General features: G+C 37.5%; 1 protein-coding gene across 3 annotated transcripts in view; it reads right to left on the bottom strand.

Moving 5' to 3' along the window:
• Nucleotides 1–362: 362 nt before the first annotated feature.
• The window catches only part of PPP2R2B (protein phosphatase 2 regulatory subunit Bbeta), a 242200-nt gene continuing 225542 nt past the window's right edge, over nt 363–17020 (bottom strand). For all 3 annotated transcript variants that reach the window (XM_026696398.2, XM_026696397.2, XM_087924497.1), the window contains exons 7-9: nt 5402–5571; nt 4457–4548; nt 363–2656 (exon numbers count right to left, since the gene is read on the bottom strand). In XM_026696398.2, coding sequence (XP_026552183.2) covers nt 2377–2656; nt 4457–4548; nt 5402–5571 — 542 coding nt within the window. In that variant the 3' untranslated portion in view covers nt 363–2376. The remainder of the gene's footprint in view (nt 2657–4456; nt 4549–5401; nt 5572–17020) is intronic.

Here is a 17020-nt window from a genome sequence, read left to right on the forward strand (position 1 = left end):
TCACAAAAGTTGAAGCTATCGCCTCCTTTTTACAATCAGAAAAATGCAAAGCACATTGATCTTCAAATACCTGCCTTGTTAGAGAAAGAATTAAGTTTATTTTTTTGTAGAATCGGCTATTTGATTTTTCCCTCCCTCCCTCCCTCCTTCCTTCCACCCACTCACCTCTTTTTTTTTTTTTTTTTGCCTCCCAAACTGATCAAATGAAGGCAGGACTGGCATTATCCTTGTAGTAGAACTGGACAGTTTACCATGCAAAGATGAAGAGCTATTTGAGTTAAATCTTCATACTGCCCATCTATGGGGCAACCTCTCTTAGAAAGCAGCCAAGTGCTAAGAATAATAATAGCATTACAAGATGGTTTGGTGGTTATTTTTGTTTGAGTTCTTTTAAAAGCCATACAGTTTTAACAAAAGAGTTCTTTGTTTTTTACTCTCAAAAAAGAAAGGGGAAAAAATGACACTTGGCATAAATAAATAAATAAACAAAAAACCAATACTTTAAAAAATACACGACTATAAGGAAAAAAAGGAGGTCTTCCCCCCCTACCAACACATATATATTTATGACATGCAAGAGATTAAAAGAGAACTGTTCTGAGATTTCTTATCCAAAAAAAAAATCAGAATTAAAAAAAAATTACAATAAAAACAAACAGAAAAACTCAAAAATAAAATTGCAGGAATTGCAGAAGCAAGCTCAGATTCAATTTGGTTTGCAAATACCATGGTTTGGAAGCATTGTGTTTTAAGGTATTTTGTATACCATCAAAAGGCACCAAAGGATTGACTCAGCCAAATCCATCAGAGACCATTTGTGAGGGATCCTGACGGCAGGTTGCAGCTCGTGGTAGCATCCTTGCCCCTTCATGAACGATGAGTCAAAATGTTCCTGCCGCAAACCTGCTCCTTCTGTCTTGCCTTTATTTTTATTTTTTATTTTTTTCCTGTCTGAGGCTCTTTCCAGATAAGAAAACAGGGCCTGTCTGCCCTTTAAGAACAAAGTTGTACTAGCCTGCTTTCAGTAAGAGTAGGGCAGTCTCCTTTCCAACCGCAGTAGAAGAGAATTTGCATTTGTGGAAAGGAAACATCTCTTCTTTGCTGAGTGGGATGGGATAGGGCGGGATATCACTGGGGAAGTTTACCTATTTCCTAAATTTTAAAAAATAAGTTTTTATTTTTTAAAAAAAGGGACAGTTGCATCAATGCTGGAACCAGAGTCAACAGAACTGAACTACATGTAAAAGAAGAAGACAAAGAGAAGGAAGTCAGCAAGCCTTAGGTGGATTAGTCTGGCTTTAATGGTCTTCATCTATTCCTAATGTAAGTAGGTTATGATATGGCCAAAGTGAAGACAGCTCATAGGTCACCTCTGATGTCACAGACACTACTCAACAGGTGACAATGAGAGTTGTGCACCTAGACTTCACTGCACTTTCAAGGCAGTGAGTCCTTTGCGGAAGGTGTGAAAACCTGAAGATGGTGTTTTTACAGGCTGCAACTTTATGCTGTTATGTTGTTTCTAATCCAATGTGCAATCTGGGAGAAAAAAAGAAGATGTATCTCTCACAAGAACTGAGTTACAGGAAAACATTCATTGTGTGATAACAATAAATGATCATCTGGAAAGGCCCTGAGTTAATAAAAGGAACATACCACTTTAAAAAGGTACATGGTCAATTACAAGAACTGAACCAACAGGAATCCTAAGTCCTGTTTTCAATAATGTAAAACAAAAGAAAAATCTCCAAGTAACTTTTTTTTTTAAAAAAGAGATAGCTTAACATGGAGGTTTCCAAACTTGGCAACTTTAAGACTTGTGGACTTCAACTCCCAGAATTCTCCAGCCAGCACAGCTGGCAGCATAGCTGGCTGGAGAATTCTGGGAGTTGAAGTCCACAAGTCTTAAAGTTGCCACGTTTGGAGATCTCTGGCTTAATACAATGCATCTTTGTTTCATGGCCTTGGCTGAGTTTTGTTTTCTTTTTTTTTGTAAATATAATTTAGTAATCTTACCTTTATTCTAGATTACAAATTATCGTTTTAAAGGAACTAAATTTACCAACAACTACTGGGGAAATGAAAGCATACAGAATTCAAGCTCACTGTGGTAGTAACAGCTTGGTCGCTTTCAGTACTTAAAATTCAACTGTTCCTAATTTGCTTTGCCACCCAATTTATATGGGGGCGGGGAGAAGTAAATGTTGGAATCTGAGAGTTTACCTCTACACAGTTAGTGTCTGCAGAGGAATGACGAAAAAAAGAAAAAGAAAACCAAGGAAGAGAAGAAAACAGGACCAAAAAAAAACCCTTTAAGAAACATTTGTTTGCTAGTCTCCAGAATATTAGATTCCCAAGGAGCTTCTTTTCTCCTTTCTAATTAACCTTGTCTTGAAATATATACAGGTTATTTGTTGCTGCCACTGCTATTATATTTTCTGAAGGATGCCAAGCTGTATGCAGGATCTTTTTGCTAAAGTCCAGACTGTCCACGCTAATTTCATCTTTCCTCCTTTTGCCCCCAACACAAACTTTGCGAGGCTTCAGGATGGCACGGGGTTTGCTGTTTTCTCTTGAGGCTTCAAGAGTCACATCACGCTTGGTATTGCGATCAAACATTCTAAAGAAATTGTTGTAGGAGCCAGTCATGATGACACTGAGAAGCAAGCACACACACACACACACACAAAAAGAAAAACAGTGTCAAGTGAAATTTAGAGCTTTTTTAGTTTTCTTACTTCTCTCAACCACATCCCATTTCAGGACAGATACAGCTTTAAGACATCCCCACCAGGCCAGTTAGGCCAGTTATAACTCATGTATGATGCCTCAGTTTGCTTGTCAGCTGCAAAGCTGACAGCCCAAGTTCGAGACTTGAGCGCCACACAACAGGGTAAGTTCCCGTTACTTGCCTAGCTTCTGTCTACCTAGAGGTTTGACACCATGCAAATGTGAGTAGATAACTAGGTACCATTTCAGTGGGAAGGTAACAGCATTCCCTGGCATATAGTCATGCTGGCTACATGACCACAGAAATGTCTTGGGACAATGTTGACTCTCTTGGCTAAGAAATGTAGGTGAGAACTGCCTCCTAGAGTTGGACAGAGGAAACCTATCTTTATCTTTATCTCCTTTCTTGGGAAACCACTACAAGGAGACCCCAAAGCAATGTGGGATGGAATAGCAGGTCAGGAGGCAATTTGCTAGCTCTGTAAATGTCAACTTAAAGGGGGACTACAATTACCATTGGTAGTTAGGCCAGTTATAACTCATGCATTTATGCAATGAGAAAAGTCTTCCTTCTTCATTCCTGCAATTTCCATTTATATTCAGGCAAGGTAGCTAAATTGGACCACACTTTGGTAAGCAGCATGGGGACAGTTGTTGGAACTCATCTCATTTCTTCTTATCATTATTTTGTGTATTCATTCCAATTCACAAAATGCAAGTTGTTTGTTTTTAAAAAAATGTTAAATATCAAAATAGCGACCCATCAAATAAGTGCTAACTACCAGAAAAAAAATGATGATACATGCATCCAATTAAAAGCTTCAGCAAACTCAACAGTTGGCTTGGGTTGCCCTCATAAATATTTACATCAAGGGGAATGCTGCTTGCAAATAAAGAATGATCCCAGTGCAGCACGTTCCCTTAGATTAGGGCCTTTCTTGAGACTGGTGGACTCAGAGAAATATTCCAGTCCACAAATCCTGCAGGCCAATATTTAGACTGAAAATGTAAAAACTAATTACAATGGAAAGTTAATTTCATGCTTAATTTTATGTTACAAATGAGCAATATTCAAATTACTTTTTAATTTTCTAATTGTCCATAGCTGAAAGTATAATGTTGACAAAAAGAAAAATCCTAATTCCATTAGCCATAGTTTCCAAGGAAGAATTAGGCAACTATATATAGGTCACTTCAATTTCATTTCAATTTCATAAATGGAGCCAATTAAATCTTGGCTTTGCATGCCTGGCAGTTTCAGAAATTCTAATTTATGTAAGCTAATACAAGTTCCTTGTCATTTAAAAAACCCCACAACTCATCCCAATGCTAATGTACCATAAGAACATTAATAAGTTGGCATCATTGTGTGCAGTTCATTTCACCATCAGTCCTATGCTTATCAGGTTTTGGGGATCTATATGCTTGGCCCGACATAAGCAGTACTTATTCAGCTATTTTAATTCAAGTAACTTCTCTTCAAATTGCTTGCAGCTGCTCCTCATATGTCATATATTAGTTTTCTGGATGACAGGAGTGACATTTGAACAAGTCATGAGATTTATTATAGAAGTTTCAATGAAATTTGAAATATAATGATTTTTTTTCATTTACAAAAAATATTTTCTGCACTGCATGAGGAAGCAAAGAGCAGAAAAGATAAAAGTGGGTGGATCTGAGGAATCAGAAAATGAAATAAAAAATAATCCTGTATATAACTCCTCACCTGTCTGACCCATTCCATACACATTCAAATTTATCAAAAATGCAATCATTTTCATAGAGGGAGCACAGCTTGCTGCGAAGGTAATCATGAACCTAGGAGAAAAAAGAGGCACAAAGAATAAAAGGAAAGAAGCACTCGGAAGGAACACCATGTTAAAGTTTAATTCAAATTCTGCTCACAGATTTCAGAGGACAAGAATTTGAAGTTATTAGCAACAGTTATTTTATCTTCGTTTCTATCATGGATGTCTTCAGAGATTCTCAGTCACCCAGGTCATGTTGTCCCACAGGTTCTTTTTTCAAGAGGCAACTGGACTTTGTTTTTCTTTGAAAATGTTTGTTTCTGATCCAAGAAGCTTCTCCAGTCTACAGCACAGTCCTTTCACAAGTTCCAAGAAGGCTCCACACCTATTTACACTACTCAGGTGACCCCGAGGACACAGACAAACCTCCAAAGGGCCTCAAGTAACCTCCAAGTGGCCTCCAAGTGCTCTCTAAAAGAATGTAAATGACCAGCTGTCTGCAAGGAATATAAATCCTTCTATTCCCCACCATCCAGTCAGAATTGAAGGAACTTCTTGGATGAGAAGCAAAATGTCTTCAAAGAAAAACGAGAAAGTCCAGTTGCCTCTTGAAAAAAACCACTTTTGGGACTTCTATCATGGATGTTTTAATTTCAGTGTTTTGGTTTCTGTTGCTCTTACTACTAAAACCCACCAAGAGTCTGGTTTTTTTTTTCTGCATTAGCAATATAATTGAAATCAGTAAATTATGTGTAGGCCAATTCCAAGATCTCACAGCACTAATAAATTAATACATGTAAAAAATAAATAGTTTTGAAGCATTTAAGGATGTTGTGAACACACCCATACTCTCACACACTGTATTTAATGCCTACTACACCATTCATTCACATCCCAGGAAACAAAGGATCAAGATAAAATACCTGGTATGTCTCAATAGGTCTGTTCTCCATATTCAGATCCCACACCTTGACAGTGAGATAATCCCTGGTCATGATGTATCTCCCAGTATGGCTGAACTTTACATCAGAAATTGAAGAGATGATCTCAGAAAAAAAAGATCGGTTACTTGGATCTTCAGGCTCTTCAAAAACTACATGAACCACACACACACACACATACAAAAGAAACAACATAAATATAGTCAAGGTATCTGTATCACTCAATTTAATTTGATAAATTGTGAAAATATTTGAATTTCCCACATGGTCAGTCATAAGGAAAATTCTGCAAATACATGTTAAAACCCCCTAAAAAAGACTTAACATATTTGCTGGAAAATAAGTTTTCCTGGACTTAATTGCCTTTATTTTGGAATAGAAAGCGTTAAGAATTATACTGCAAATTTCACTGAATCAAGTGGAATGTAATTGCACAGATAAAGACTTTTCATTGGGAAACTAAATGATCACGTTAGATGCAATACCTTTGAGGCTGTTGTGCTCACAACTCAAACCTTTATCCATACTAATTTTCCCTTATTTCATTTATTAGTTTAATACAGAAAGCAGCACCATACATTACTGCAGGCTTAGTCATGCTTACAGCTCAAGTGATCCATAGAAAGCAATGGAGCTTAACTTAGTCATGACTAAATTCTACCTGCTGTGTTTTAAGATGTGGAAAATTAAGCTGGTTATTTCATATCACAGAATTTGATTTAATTTTTAGCTAATATTAAGTCCACCTGACAATATAACAAGAACACTATAGAAATAAATTCACATCATTATTTATGTATCATGAAAAGGCACTGTGAGACAGCTACAGTGATACAACTAAAGAGGATGTTCCTTACTGAATAAAAGATTCAACAGAAATAAAACAATTAAAACAAATTCTTGAAATATGGAAAGCTCTTGGCTCTGATATATATTTTCAAAAATTATACCAAACCCTGGGTACAGATCTGGTTTTAAAATGAAAAAAACCCAGAGCATGAGTGTATATGTTGTTCAGAGTTTCTTTGAACTGTGAGATAATGTGGCAAATAAATGTAATAATAATAAATTTAATAATAATAACAACAACACAGCACATTAAAATCAGGGAAGCCAAATATCTGATGGCTGGTTAACATTATTTTTCAGACCCTGCTTAGATGTTTTGGCAAGTCAATGAAACAAACTTCCCACTACTTACTCCCTTAAAATCAATGAAAAATGAATGCTGTCCACATCAGTAATATGGCCTCAGCACATCAGGCAAAGTTTGATGCAAGTGACAGGCTGATGAAAATAGGGAATTTCCGTGCTAAACCATAGTGTGTTTGTCTGTGTTTTATTTAACATCGTCAATCACACCATAGCAAAAATTGAGAAAAGTATATTTCACAAACATTAAATCTTTAGCTACATAAAAAATGCCTAAGTTGTCCTTTCATTTAAAAATGTAAGCTTAAATATCAAACAGTGGCTCTGTGAGAGAGATGGGTGGTTTCTTGAAAGCTTGAAGCAAACAGCTATATTTCAAGATGGATTTAAGACAATTTGACAGAAAATGTGCAACCATGTAGATAAAAGAAATGAAACAAAGGTAAATTTTCTAGAGACAATGGGATTTCTTTCAACATACATATGCGATGTAAAATCATGAAATAGCAGAAATGCTGTATGTATCCTTCCCTCAGGGAGTTATTGTTTCGCTAGACATTTAACATCTAGGCACCACAGAAAAAAATTCAAAGGCGGTATAAAACTGGCAGTAGCAGTTTCATAAGAAAAAGACAACTTATTACGCAAAGGTTTTTTTTCCTTTTTACTTTCTCTGCATAAATATTTGGCCAACTTTATTACCCTGTAGTGGAACACTGGGTTTTACATCCTGTTTTTTGTATATGATGTAGGCAATAGGAAAAATAATTCTCAGATGCTAGGATAAATGATCTCTCTACAAATACAAAATGGCATTCCTTAAGCTTGAGGTCTACTCACTGCCAGCAGGAAATGTGATGACTTAACAATTTTTCAAAAATATAATAAAAGCATCACAGCAGGAAAAAAAAAACAAAACCTCAGGTGGCTTGTACAAAGTATCAAACTTCTATATCATAATCATGGACTTGGCCACGCTAGGGAGCACAATTTGGGAGATTAAAAAAAAACTAACAAACATCAGCATCAATTCTAAGAGATCTATCCTGTGTAAACATAGCTTCAATGTGGTAGTAGAAGCCTGGGCCTGACTGTTTCTGATGTTGACATAAGGGAGAATTTGCAATTACCATCAAAATGTCAACATGTAGTACAAATAAGAAGTGTAGGGCTATCTTGTGTGTGATACAAGGATAGATGTAACATTTTTCTTCAGAGTAGCCTCTGGAGGCTTTAGATTGATTGGGGCAGGATTACTGGAAGTGTATGGAAGGTTAATCCTTCCCTTGTTCTGTTTTCTTGATCATAGGCCCCACATACACATCATTATTAAGTCAGAAGACTTGAGGCTGGAATTTCTGTCAGTAAGCAATGCAGCTTAAAAATTGACCAGATCAGTTTGATCAAGTGATTAAGGCATCAGGTTGCAAAATGTGATCGCATGACCCTGGGACACTGCAACCACCATAAATATATGCCAGTTGCCGGGTGACTGATTTTTTATCACATGACCATAAAGATGTTGCAACAGCCGTATGTGTAAAAAATGGTGATAAGTCACTTTTTCAGTGCCATTGAACATTTGTCACTAAACAAATGGTTGCAAGTCAAGGACTACTTATAGTACTAAATATACATTGCCCTCACACATCCAATACAGCGGCCTTTTCCTTACAGTGATGAAATCAACACCAAAAGCCTAAATAACCATGAGGTTCACCTTTGATCAAAGGGTGGTGTCCTCAACTTAAGGATCTTAATTAAGAATTTGAACATTCTTCTGCCATTATTTCCTACCCACCCACCCAAATTGCTGTGAATGTAGATGGATTGTAATTCCAGTGGCAAGAAGAGATGGAAATGGAGAAAATGGTAGAAGTTCTTGATGGAAAATGAAAGAAGAGACAGTGACAGAAGTTGAGTTAGGATATATGTTTGGATTTAGATAATAAGAGTGTTGCTGGATTGAAGCAAGTAGACAATAAATAGAAAGGGGATGAAAAAGACAGTAGAAGGCAACAACAACAGTGAACTTAGTTTGAGTGACTGAAAAAAAATAATGGTGAATGTGATCTGCTAATGGCTTCTGAAGGTAGACATTACATGGCAGATTATCCAACTGCTGGGTATATTCACCCAATGAAGATGGTGTGGGCCATAAAGAGACATGCCCTTATAAGACAATCTAAGGACAGATAGCTATAGAACTCAGACAGAAAACTGAAACCATGTCACCCCGGTCCTTTTCATTAAACTAGACATACACAATTGTAGTGACCATTCTTTATATATATTTAGCCTCCAGTCCCCTAATCATCTTTGTTGCTCTTCTCCGTAATCTTTTCTAGAGTCTCAACATCTTTTTTACATCATGGCGACCAAAACTGGATACAGTATTCCAAATTAGAGGAATTATTATAAAACATGTAAACAATCATATTTTGCTTGCAAGGATTTAGAAATGGATTTAAATCTAGGTTTCATTGAATATATCCAAGCCCAACAAGCTTAGAAAAAGCCACTTTAAAAGAATTGTGATTTATTCATCAAAAGATTGACATAAACACCTTTTGATTTATTCATCAAAAGAGTGACATCAACACCTTCCTCTGTATATTTTCATTTTAATTATCTGCAATTACCAGATGGTGCTCTTTCATTAAATAAAAAAAGAAACTTGACAGTACCATGACAACTTACACAGAAGCAGTTTTGGATTCAATTATCACCAACTAGTAGCCAAATATTTTGGGGGGGAGGGGATACTGCCAAAGGATACCTTTAGATAGAGGAGGGAGGATTCCATATTATACAAAGGTCAGTCCCTATTAATTAAGTTGTGTTTTGTTTTGTAAAACATTCTATTTCTCCACAAAGTAAGTAAATATATCTAGCCAGAAATTTACACCAAGTTGTTGATTTCAGTTTTCTGTCTAACACCATCGTCAGAGAGTGAGGTACAAATAAGGTATGGAATTGGGCATATAATATCAAACCTATACAGGAAGATATAACATTTTCTTTAGACATTCTTGGGTTTATTATTGTTATGGTTTGTTGCACAGTCAGCCAGATGTTCAGACTGGATTTGGCATATTTATCCACCTATCGAATCCTTTCCAAGGACCTGGGATAGGCAGATGTTGATGTTTGATGGTATTAGAAGTATTGTCACTGTTCTCAATAAAGCTGCCTTTTGCAATTGACTGATGATGAATGTTGTTGTCATTATTATTATCCCTTTTATTCATTAAACTCAGTCAACTGAACATTTAAAAATGTATCACAAATACCAGTGACTGGTGCTAATGGTTGATACAGTTGCTGCGTATTGTGTTCCAAATGGTGATCCATCTGTATTCGAAAGTCCCACAAGATCTTCACTGACCATTTTCAACAACTTTTTCCACTTTATGTTCCCATGACTTTTCGGATACAGGTAGGGTGTATTTTTTAGACAATGATGAGTGTATCAATTTAGCAACTCAAATCATGTCTAGCTTTGTAGTCAGTTTGCGTGATTTTGCTGCAAACTGACCACAAAGCTACATTAGGTTATAGAGTAATAATAACAATAACAATAATTTTGTCTAGTTTTACAGACTTTTGGACATACAGTATATTTGTAGTATGAACACGGCATGACATTTTTATTTTTAACAAGATAGCAGCTGAATATGGGCAGCTCTATAATTTATCTTCTTCAACAATAAACATTTGCAATTTAGCACTTAAAACTTTAAACAGGCCAAATCTGATCCTGCTACCAGATGAGTTGCTTCTGCTAATACTACTGGACAGTTTTAGACCTACACTGTGGAAAAGGACCTGAGGCAAAGCATTTTCCATGCCATTTTCATCTGGGTGTCTATTATTCCTAGAAATGAATGAAGTTTAAAAGATTATTAAATAGCTGATGTAGGGTACAGAACTGTGGAAACAGCTGTCAATCCTCAACTATATTATAAATATCATTGAAAGGCCACCCCAGACTTATTCTGGCAGTTGATTTATATTCCTTTTTGCATCTCAAATACCAATGGACATTTTCCAGAGCTCATATTTCATGCTCTTTTGAAAAGCAGCTTGTATAAAACTCCAGTTTCTCAGGGGCCCTATTATGTGAATCAGTTAAGATCAAGTTAACTGAATATAACCAACTATTACGCCTGTTTTACACTGATTATTGACTTAATTTAATTTAGCCTGTATTGCATTTTTTCCAAGGGCACTCAGATACATTTTATACTCAATTAATTATATTCAACAGAGATTACAAGGTCAAATTTTTGGTTGCCCTTTGTTTCTTTCTAACAAGGGTTTGCCCCTTATCTGTAATTCCAAAGACTTAACTCAAAATTTGAAACAGGGGCTAAAATGTGTAGGTTTATGCTGCTAACCCTATTATTGTATTTTTATTTTATTTTAGAAATCAATGTTTGGACCATATTTTTGTTTAAAGCAATAACAAAGCTATTCTTTTTTAAAATAAAGTTTGATTTTTGTTTATTGCTTGTGAGATTCCTCAAGGCAGTAATAGCAGCTGAATCTTTTAGGAATTCATCTTCATGCTAGATGGCCAGGATTAGTATTATTGAAATTATTTTGACTTTTTAAACACCAAAATACAACCCAGGGGAGAGGTCCTCTCTCTTACACACATTTAGGTTAGTGGAAAGATTTTGGAAGTGGCCCCAGGAATACTCCAGATTAAATAGTGGGAACAGAATGTAAAGACCTAGGCACTGCTTAAGAGAAAAAAGTGGCTTGGGACCTCCAACCATCCATCCTACAGATTTTGGCTAATCTGTTACACTATGTCTAAACCTGTTGATACAAATATACATTCTCAGATAATCACTAGTTCCATCTGTAATCTTTGAAATGTTGGGAATGACTTAGAGCAACCACTGTGCTACATAAGCAATTTTGAAGTATTTTATCAGTCCTATAAGATCAGGAGACAGATTCCACGGGAAACTAGACATCTACTATATGGAGAGAACTGGCAACAGAATCTTGCCAGTTTCCCACAAGTTCCCTTCCCTCCCTTTTTTACCCCCTGGAGTCGGGCAAGTGGAGGATCCTGTCTCTTTCTAATATTCTCCCTCTTCCCTGGGCTTAACACTTGCTTCTGCATCTCTTGCTATTCCTAAAGAGCCATGGGTGGTTTCTCCAGAGTCATCTCTATGGCATCCTACAGTATCTTTTTGACCTGATCTGACTAATGTTTTATCACAGTGCAAAAGCCAGGCTCTAAGAGAGCAGGAAGTTAAACCCACCAGATATTGCCTCCACAGATAGCAGGCTCTTCATCTGCCAATACTGAAGGGCCTTCCTTGGTCAACAAGAAGAAAGGGACAGCCACCCAACAAAATAAGCACCACACAGGCCAGTGGCAGCTACTGAGACATCAAGCCATCTGGGTGCCACGTTCATTATCTGCTTCCATTGGAGGGAGAAAAGCTTCAGCTGTGCATGCTCAGTGGGGAAGGGATTTCAGCCTCCAGGGAACTGCCTTCCACTATTGGAAGCACCTTTGGCATCCAGCTTTGTGCTCCTTGTTTCAAGCTTTCTTGTTCCTGACTTTTGCGATCTTCTTGACCTTTAAGTCTCTGAGGTATTTCTAAGACTTCATTTGCCTGTCAGATTATGGATTATTTGTCTCTGTTTTACATCTCTTCCTCAGCTACTGGTCAATCTGTTGCACAAAAACATAGTCTTGATCCTCCTGTCCTTACTCCACTCTTGTAATCACTCTTTGACTGCTTCTGGCTGTTTCTGCTTGGACTTTCCTCCTGTTTTTCCTTCAGCTCCCTAGGAACTGCTTGTGTGCTTGGGTCCTGTGGAACAGGGGTCTCCAAACATGGCAAATTTAAGACTTGTGGACTTCAACTCCCACAATTCCCCAGCCAGCATGGTCTTAAAGTTGCCAAGTTTGGAGACCCCTGCTGTAGAGGAAAGAGAAGATTGAAAAAGGCTATTGCTTCTTCTGGAAAAATATTTCATCTGTAGAACATTACAGATGGCACTTTTGCAGCAGGGGAACATGGCTGTCAACTTCTCACATAATATGATGAAAGTGCACCATTTTTATGAAACAAGCAACCATGTTAAGAAACTGGCAATTTTTCAGTCTTGAGGGGCAGCATCTCTTCTCCCACTGGTGATTTTTGTGTTACTCTTAATATAGAAAAATTGGATATCAGAGAAGCTGGCAGTCAATCCTTTGCCAATTTGAGACTTAGAGGAAAAAGTAGACAGCAGTGTAGTAAGTTACACTACAGTAGATCTAGAGAATCCTATGGTGTCCCAATAGTTGTATAAATCCTTTTGTAGATGTTTCCTGACCTTCTTGATATCACTGTATGCCACATGAAGTATTCTTGCTTGACAGAAAGGACAATTAAGCTGAAAGTGGAACCTATTGTGACAAAGTTACCACTAGTTTTTTTATTTTGTTATGAAGATAGCCTGCAATTGGAAAGAGTTGCCCCATTCCAACTTAACAAAAGAGAAACAGTCTCATAATATAAACTCAGGTAAGGAATTGAATATATATAAGCTTGTTCAATTAGTCTGGATGGGCTCCATTATTTTCTATTTTCATCCCTCCGCTACAGTTTATGTCGATTTTAATCTTCCTTTATAGGCTCAGTTTTAATTGAATATATATTGAATGTATCTAAGTGTACACACAACTTTACTTTTCATACTCCAATATTATGTTAAAAGTAAAACCAGGAAATTCCTGTATCAAAAGAAAAACAAACTTTGCTGCCCATCTGTTCTTTCAAACTTCATCATGGTTACTGATGTTATTACATCTTGCTATCTCAGGAAGGCTATTTATTTAGGGCAATCTTCTTTTTCAGTCTGAATAACTATGAAAAACTGTTCCAGATCCTTTTGCTAAAAAAATAGCTAACTTCTCCTTTACTTCCCCGGCTCAGGAATGAGAAGGCTAATCAGTTTGTCTCTCCTCTTCTGATTGATTCCTTAAAAATGGTTTCCAAAAACTGATAGGGCAAACTGAAGTAGAACTTGGTGTTATTTTAGTAAATCCCCAAGGGAAAGGATGAGACCGGTTATTATTAACTCTAGGATTTTATAAGATTCTTTTAATTCAGGAATGACCTTCATATTTGCTGCAGAACTGAACAACCCTCACCATCTCTTTCTCTCTTTTTAATTTCCTCTTCTTTCTCTAGAATAAACAAAACTAGCTTAGTTTTTCCTTCAAGCTCTCATTTCAAAATTAGCTATGTGCACTTTGATAAAAATTCAATATCTTGTTTTCTAATCAAGCTTTCCCACAAAGACAAACAGTATTTTTTACTAAATCTTGCTGCATAGCTGGCTTTTTTGTGTCTACTATATGCAGGAAACTAATATTCCTGATCTATTAACATATTCACTTCAATAAGAGATCCCGATGTGTATTTTAAAGCAGTGTTCGCCAACCAGTGGGCCGGGGACCACTGGTAGTCTGTGAGAAAATTTTGATGGTCCACAGAGAAATGTCACCTCCAAAGCACCCCCAAAGCAATTGATCCAGGGTGCACGAGAACACAAGGCTGCACCGCCCACATGGCCCACGGGAACACAAGGCTTGCGTCATTTGTACTGTGAACAACATGAGGTAGTGAGGGGAGGGGGAAAGGGCGGAGGGAGGAAACTTGTCCCACGCACCCCACATGCCTCGCCTGGCCAGCAGGCTGCTTCTTTCCACTTCTTTCTTCTTCTGCATGCAAGGAAAGCAGCAAAAGTCTTTCTTTCTCTCCTCCAAACTCTGCCAGAAACGAGTCTTTGGGGCCCTGCAAGGCATCCTGCTCCAAGAGGCTATGCCAGTGCGACAAATCTCATAAAGACTCACTTCTGGTGGACTCTGGGGGAGAGAAAGAAAGGCTTCTGCTGCTTTCCTTGCATGAAGCCAAAAGTCTCTCTCTCTCTCTCTCTCTTTCTCTCTCTCTCTCTCTCCCCCCTGGAGAACGGAGCTGGAGATGGTATTCTGCGATCCCAAATAAAGAATGATTGATCGGTAGGAAAACAGGTTGGGGAATTTTCCTGCAGACTTTTTTTGGGATTTTCCCAGGGTCTCTGGTCCGTGGGGTTTAACATTATGAGTTTGGTGATCGCTGAGGTCTAAAAGGTTGGCGACCCCCTGTTTTAAAGGGCTTCAAGTCATCTTTAATAAACAAGTCACAACTTTTGGCTGGGATTTTGAGGATAGGAAGTTTTCATGAAGCACCTATGCATCAATGTTGCACGGCCCCCACCCATCTATGTTTAGTTAACAGATATAGAATGCACAGAAATATATGCAAAAAATCAGATTTGGTAACATTCATAGCTCACTGGAAATATTCGATTATATAAAAAATGTAAACAAATACAAGTTTTATGGCAATGAAGCTTTGTCTTCCAAGGTCTAGAAAAAGGCTCAAATTAAATTAAAATTGAACGACTAACAGCAGAGACATTTTAAAAAATGGATTTCTTTCCCCAGGAATCTTATTTCTCTGTCACATTTTCTTTGTTCAGAGATGCCGCCTTTGAGAGTGCCCTGGGAAGGAAACCTAGAACACTCCACCTTCTACAGTGGCTACCTGCCAAGAACAAGACAGTTTTATAAAGAGCAGCTTCTCTTCTGGAATCCAAAAGCATGATGAAGTTTCAGCAAGAAAGCTGCTTTGATGCCCACAAGCAGATCCCCCCCGCTCCCCGATTATTTATGCTTCTGAGTTACAGAAATGCTACCAGGCAAATATGATATGAATAACTGAGTTAACGTTCCATACATTATATCATCCCTGAGAGCAAATATGGTCTGATGGTAAAAGTGCTGGACTAGGAGCAGGGAGTCTCATGTTCTAGACTTCCACAGAAACTGCACGGATAAGTCATTTTGCCTCATCTCTAATTAGTATCAGGCTCTTCAAAAAGTCAGCTGATAACCAGAAACCCTCATCATGTCATACTTTGATAGCTTTTCTGTATGAATTAGGTAAGGAAAGCATAAAAACAAGCAGAACCTGCAATTATGTGGGACAAATGAGGAGGAGGACAAAAGGAGAGATTGTAGCACAGGTAGTCCTCAGCATACAACCACATTTGAGCCCAAATTTCTATATTTAAGCAAGACAGTAGTTAAGTTACTTTTGTAAGTTAAGTAAATTACTGTGGTTATTAAGTTAATAACACTGTTGTTAAGTGAATCTGATTGACTTTGCTTGTCAGAAGTTTGCAAAATGTGATTGCATGACTCTGGGACACTGCAACCACTATAAATACATGCCAGTTGCCGAGTGACTGAATTTTTATCACATGACCACAAAGATGTTGCAATAGCCCTATGTGTGAACACTTGTCACTAAACAAATGGTTTAAAGTCAAGGACTACTTGTAGTGCTAAACATACATTGTGGTCATATATCAGATACATTGGCTCTTTTCTTACAGTGATGAAATCAGCACCAAAAGCTTAAAGGTTCACCTTTGATCAATGGGAGGTGTTCTTATGAGGTTCACATTTGATCAAAGGGTGGTGTCCTCAACTTAAGGATCTTAATTAAGAATTTAAACATTCTTCTGTCATTATTTTTTCCCCAAAATTGCTCTGAGTGGGGAATGGATTGTTATTCCAGTGGTTAAGAAGAGTTGGAAATGGAGAAAGTGATAGAAGTCCTTAATGGAAAATGAAAGAAGAGACAGTGATAAAAGTTGAGTTAGGATATATGTTTGGATTTAGATAATAAGCGTGTTGCTGGATGGAAGTAAGTAGAGAATAAATAGAAAGGGGATGGAAAAAGAGAGTAGAAGGCAACAAACAACAATAAACTTTGTTTGGGTGACTTTAAAAAAATGGTGAATGTGACCTGCTGGTGTCTTCTGGAGGTAGACATTATATGGCATATTATCCAACTGCTGGGCATATTCACCCAGTAAAGATGGTGTGGGCCATAAAGAGGCATGCCATTATAAAACAATCCAAGGGCATATAAGGAACCACAGAACTGGGGACGAGAACCTGAAATAGGCTAAAAATTGCTTGTGATTTGGAAGGTTGTTCGGCTGCTTCAAGATCTGCCAAATTGACCTGGCAACTTGGAAGAAAAAGTGAAAACCTTACATTTCTCTTCCTACATTTTCCCTTTCAGTTAAGACTTCCTGCTGACTGCTCCCATTAAAAATACAACTGCTTTGAAATCAACTGCATTATAAGCTCCGGTGCTTCTCCAAACCCATTTCTCCTTCTCTTGCCAACTATCTGCTGCCCCAGGCACAGTATCTCACTGCAATGTGTCAGACAAACGATTGTTTTTACCAAGCCAAACCTTACAAATGCCAGTGAGGAAGAGGAATGCAGTCTGAATTTATCAAAAGTGAAATGGTGAAAGGGTGACCAATCAGAACTGGCATTTGGGAAAATGCAGCAGCCCTTGTTGT

The sequence above is a fragment of the Pseudonaja textilis genome, chromosome 2 (genome assembly GCF_049901715.1).
Source record: "Pseudonaja textilis isolate UNSWEBS1 chromosome 2, rPseTex1.2, whole genome shotgun sequence".
Taxonomy (NCBI): Eukaryota; Metazoa; Chordata; class Lepidosauria; order Squamata; family Elapidae; genus Pseudonaja; species Pseudonaja textilis.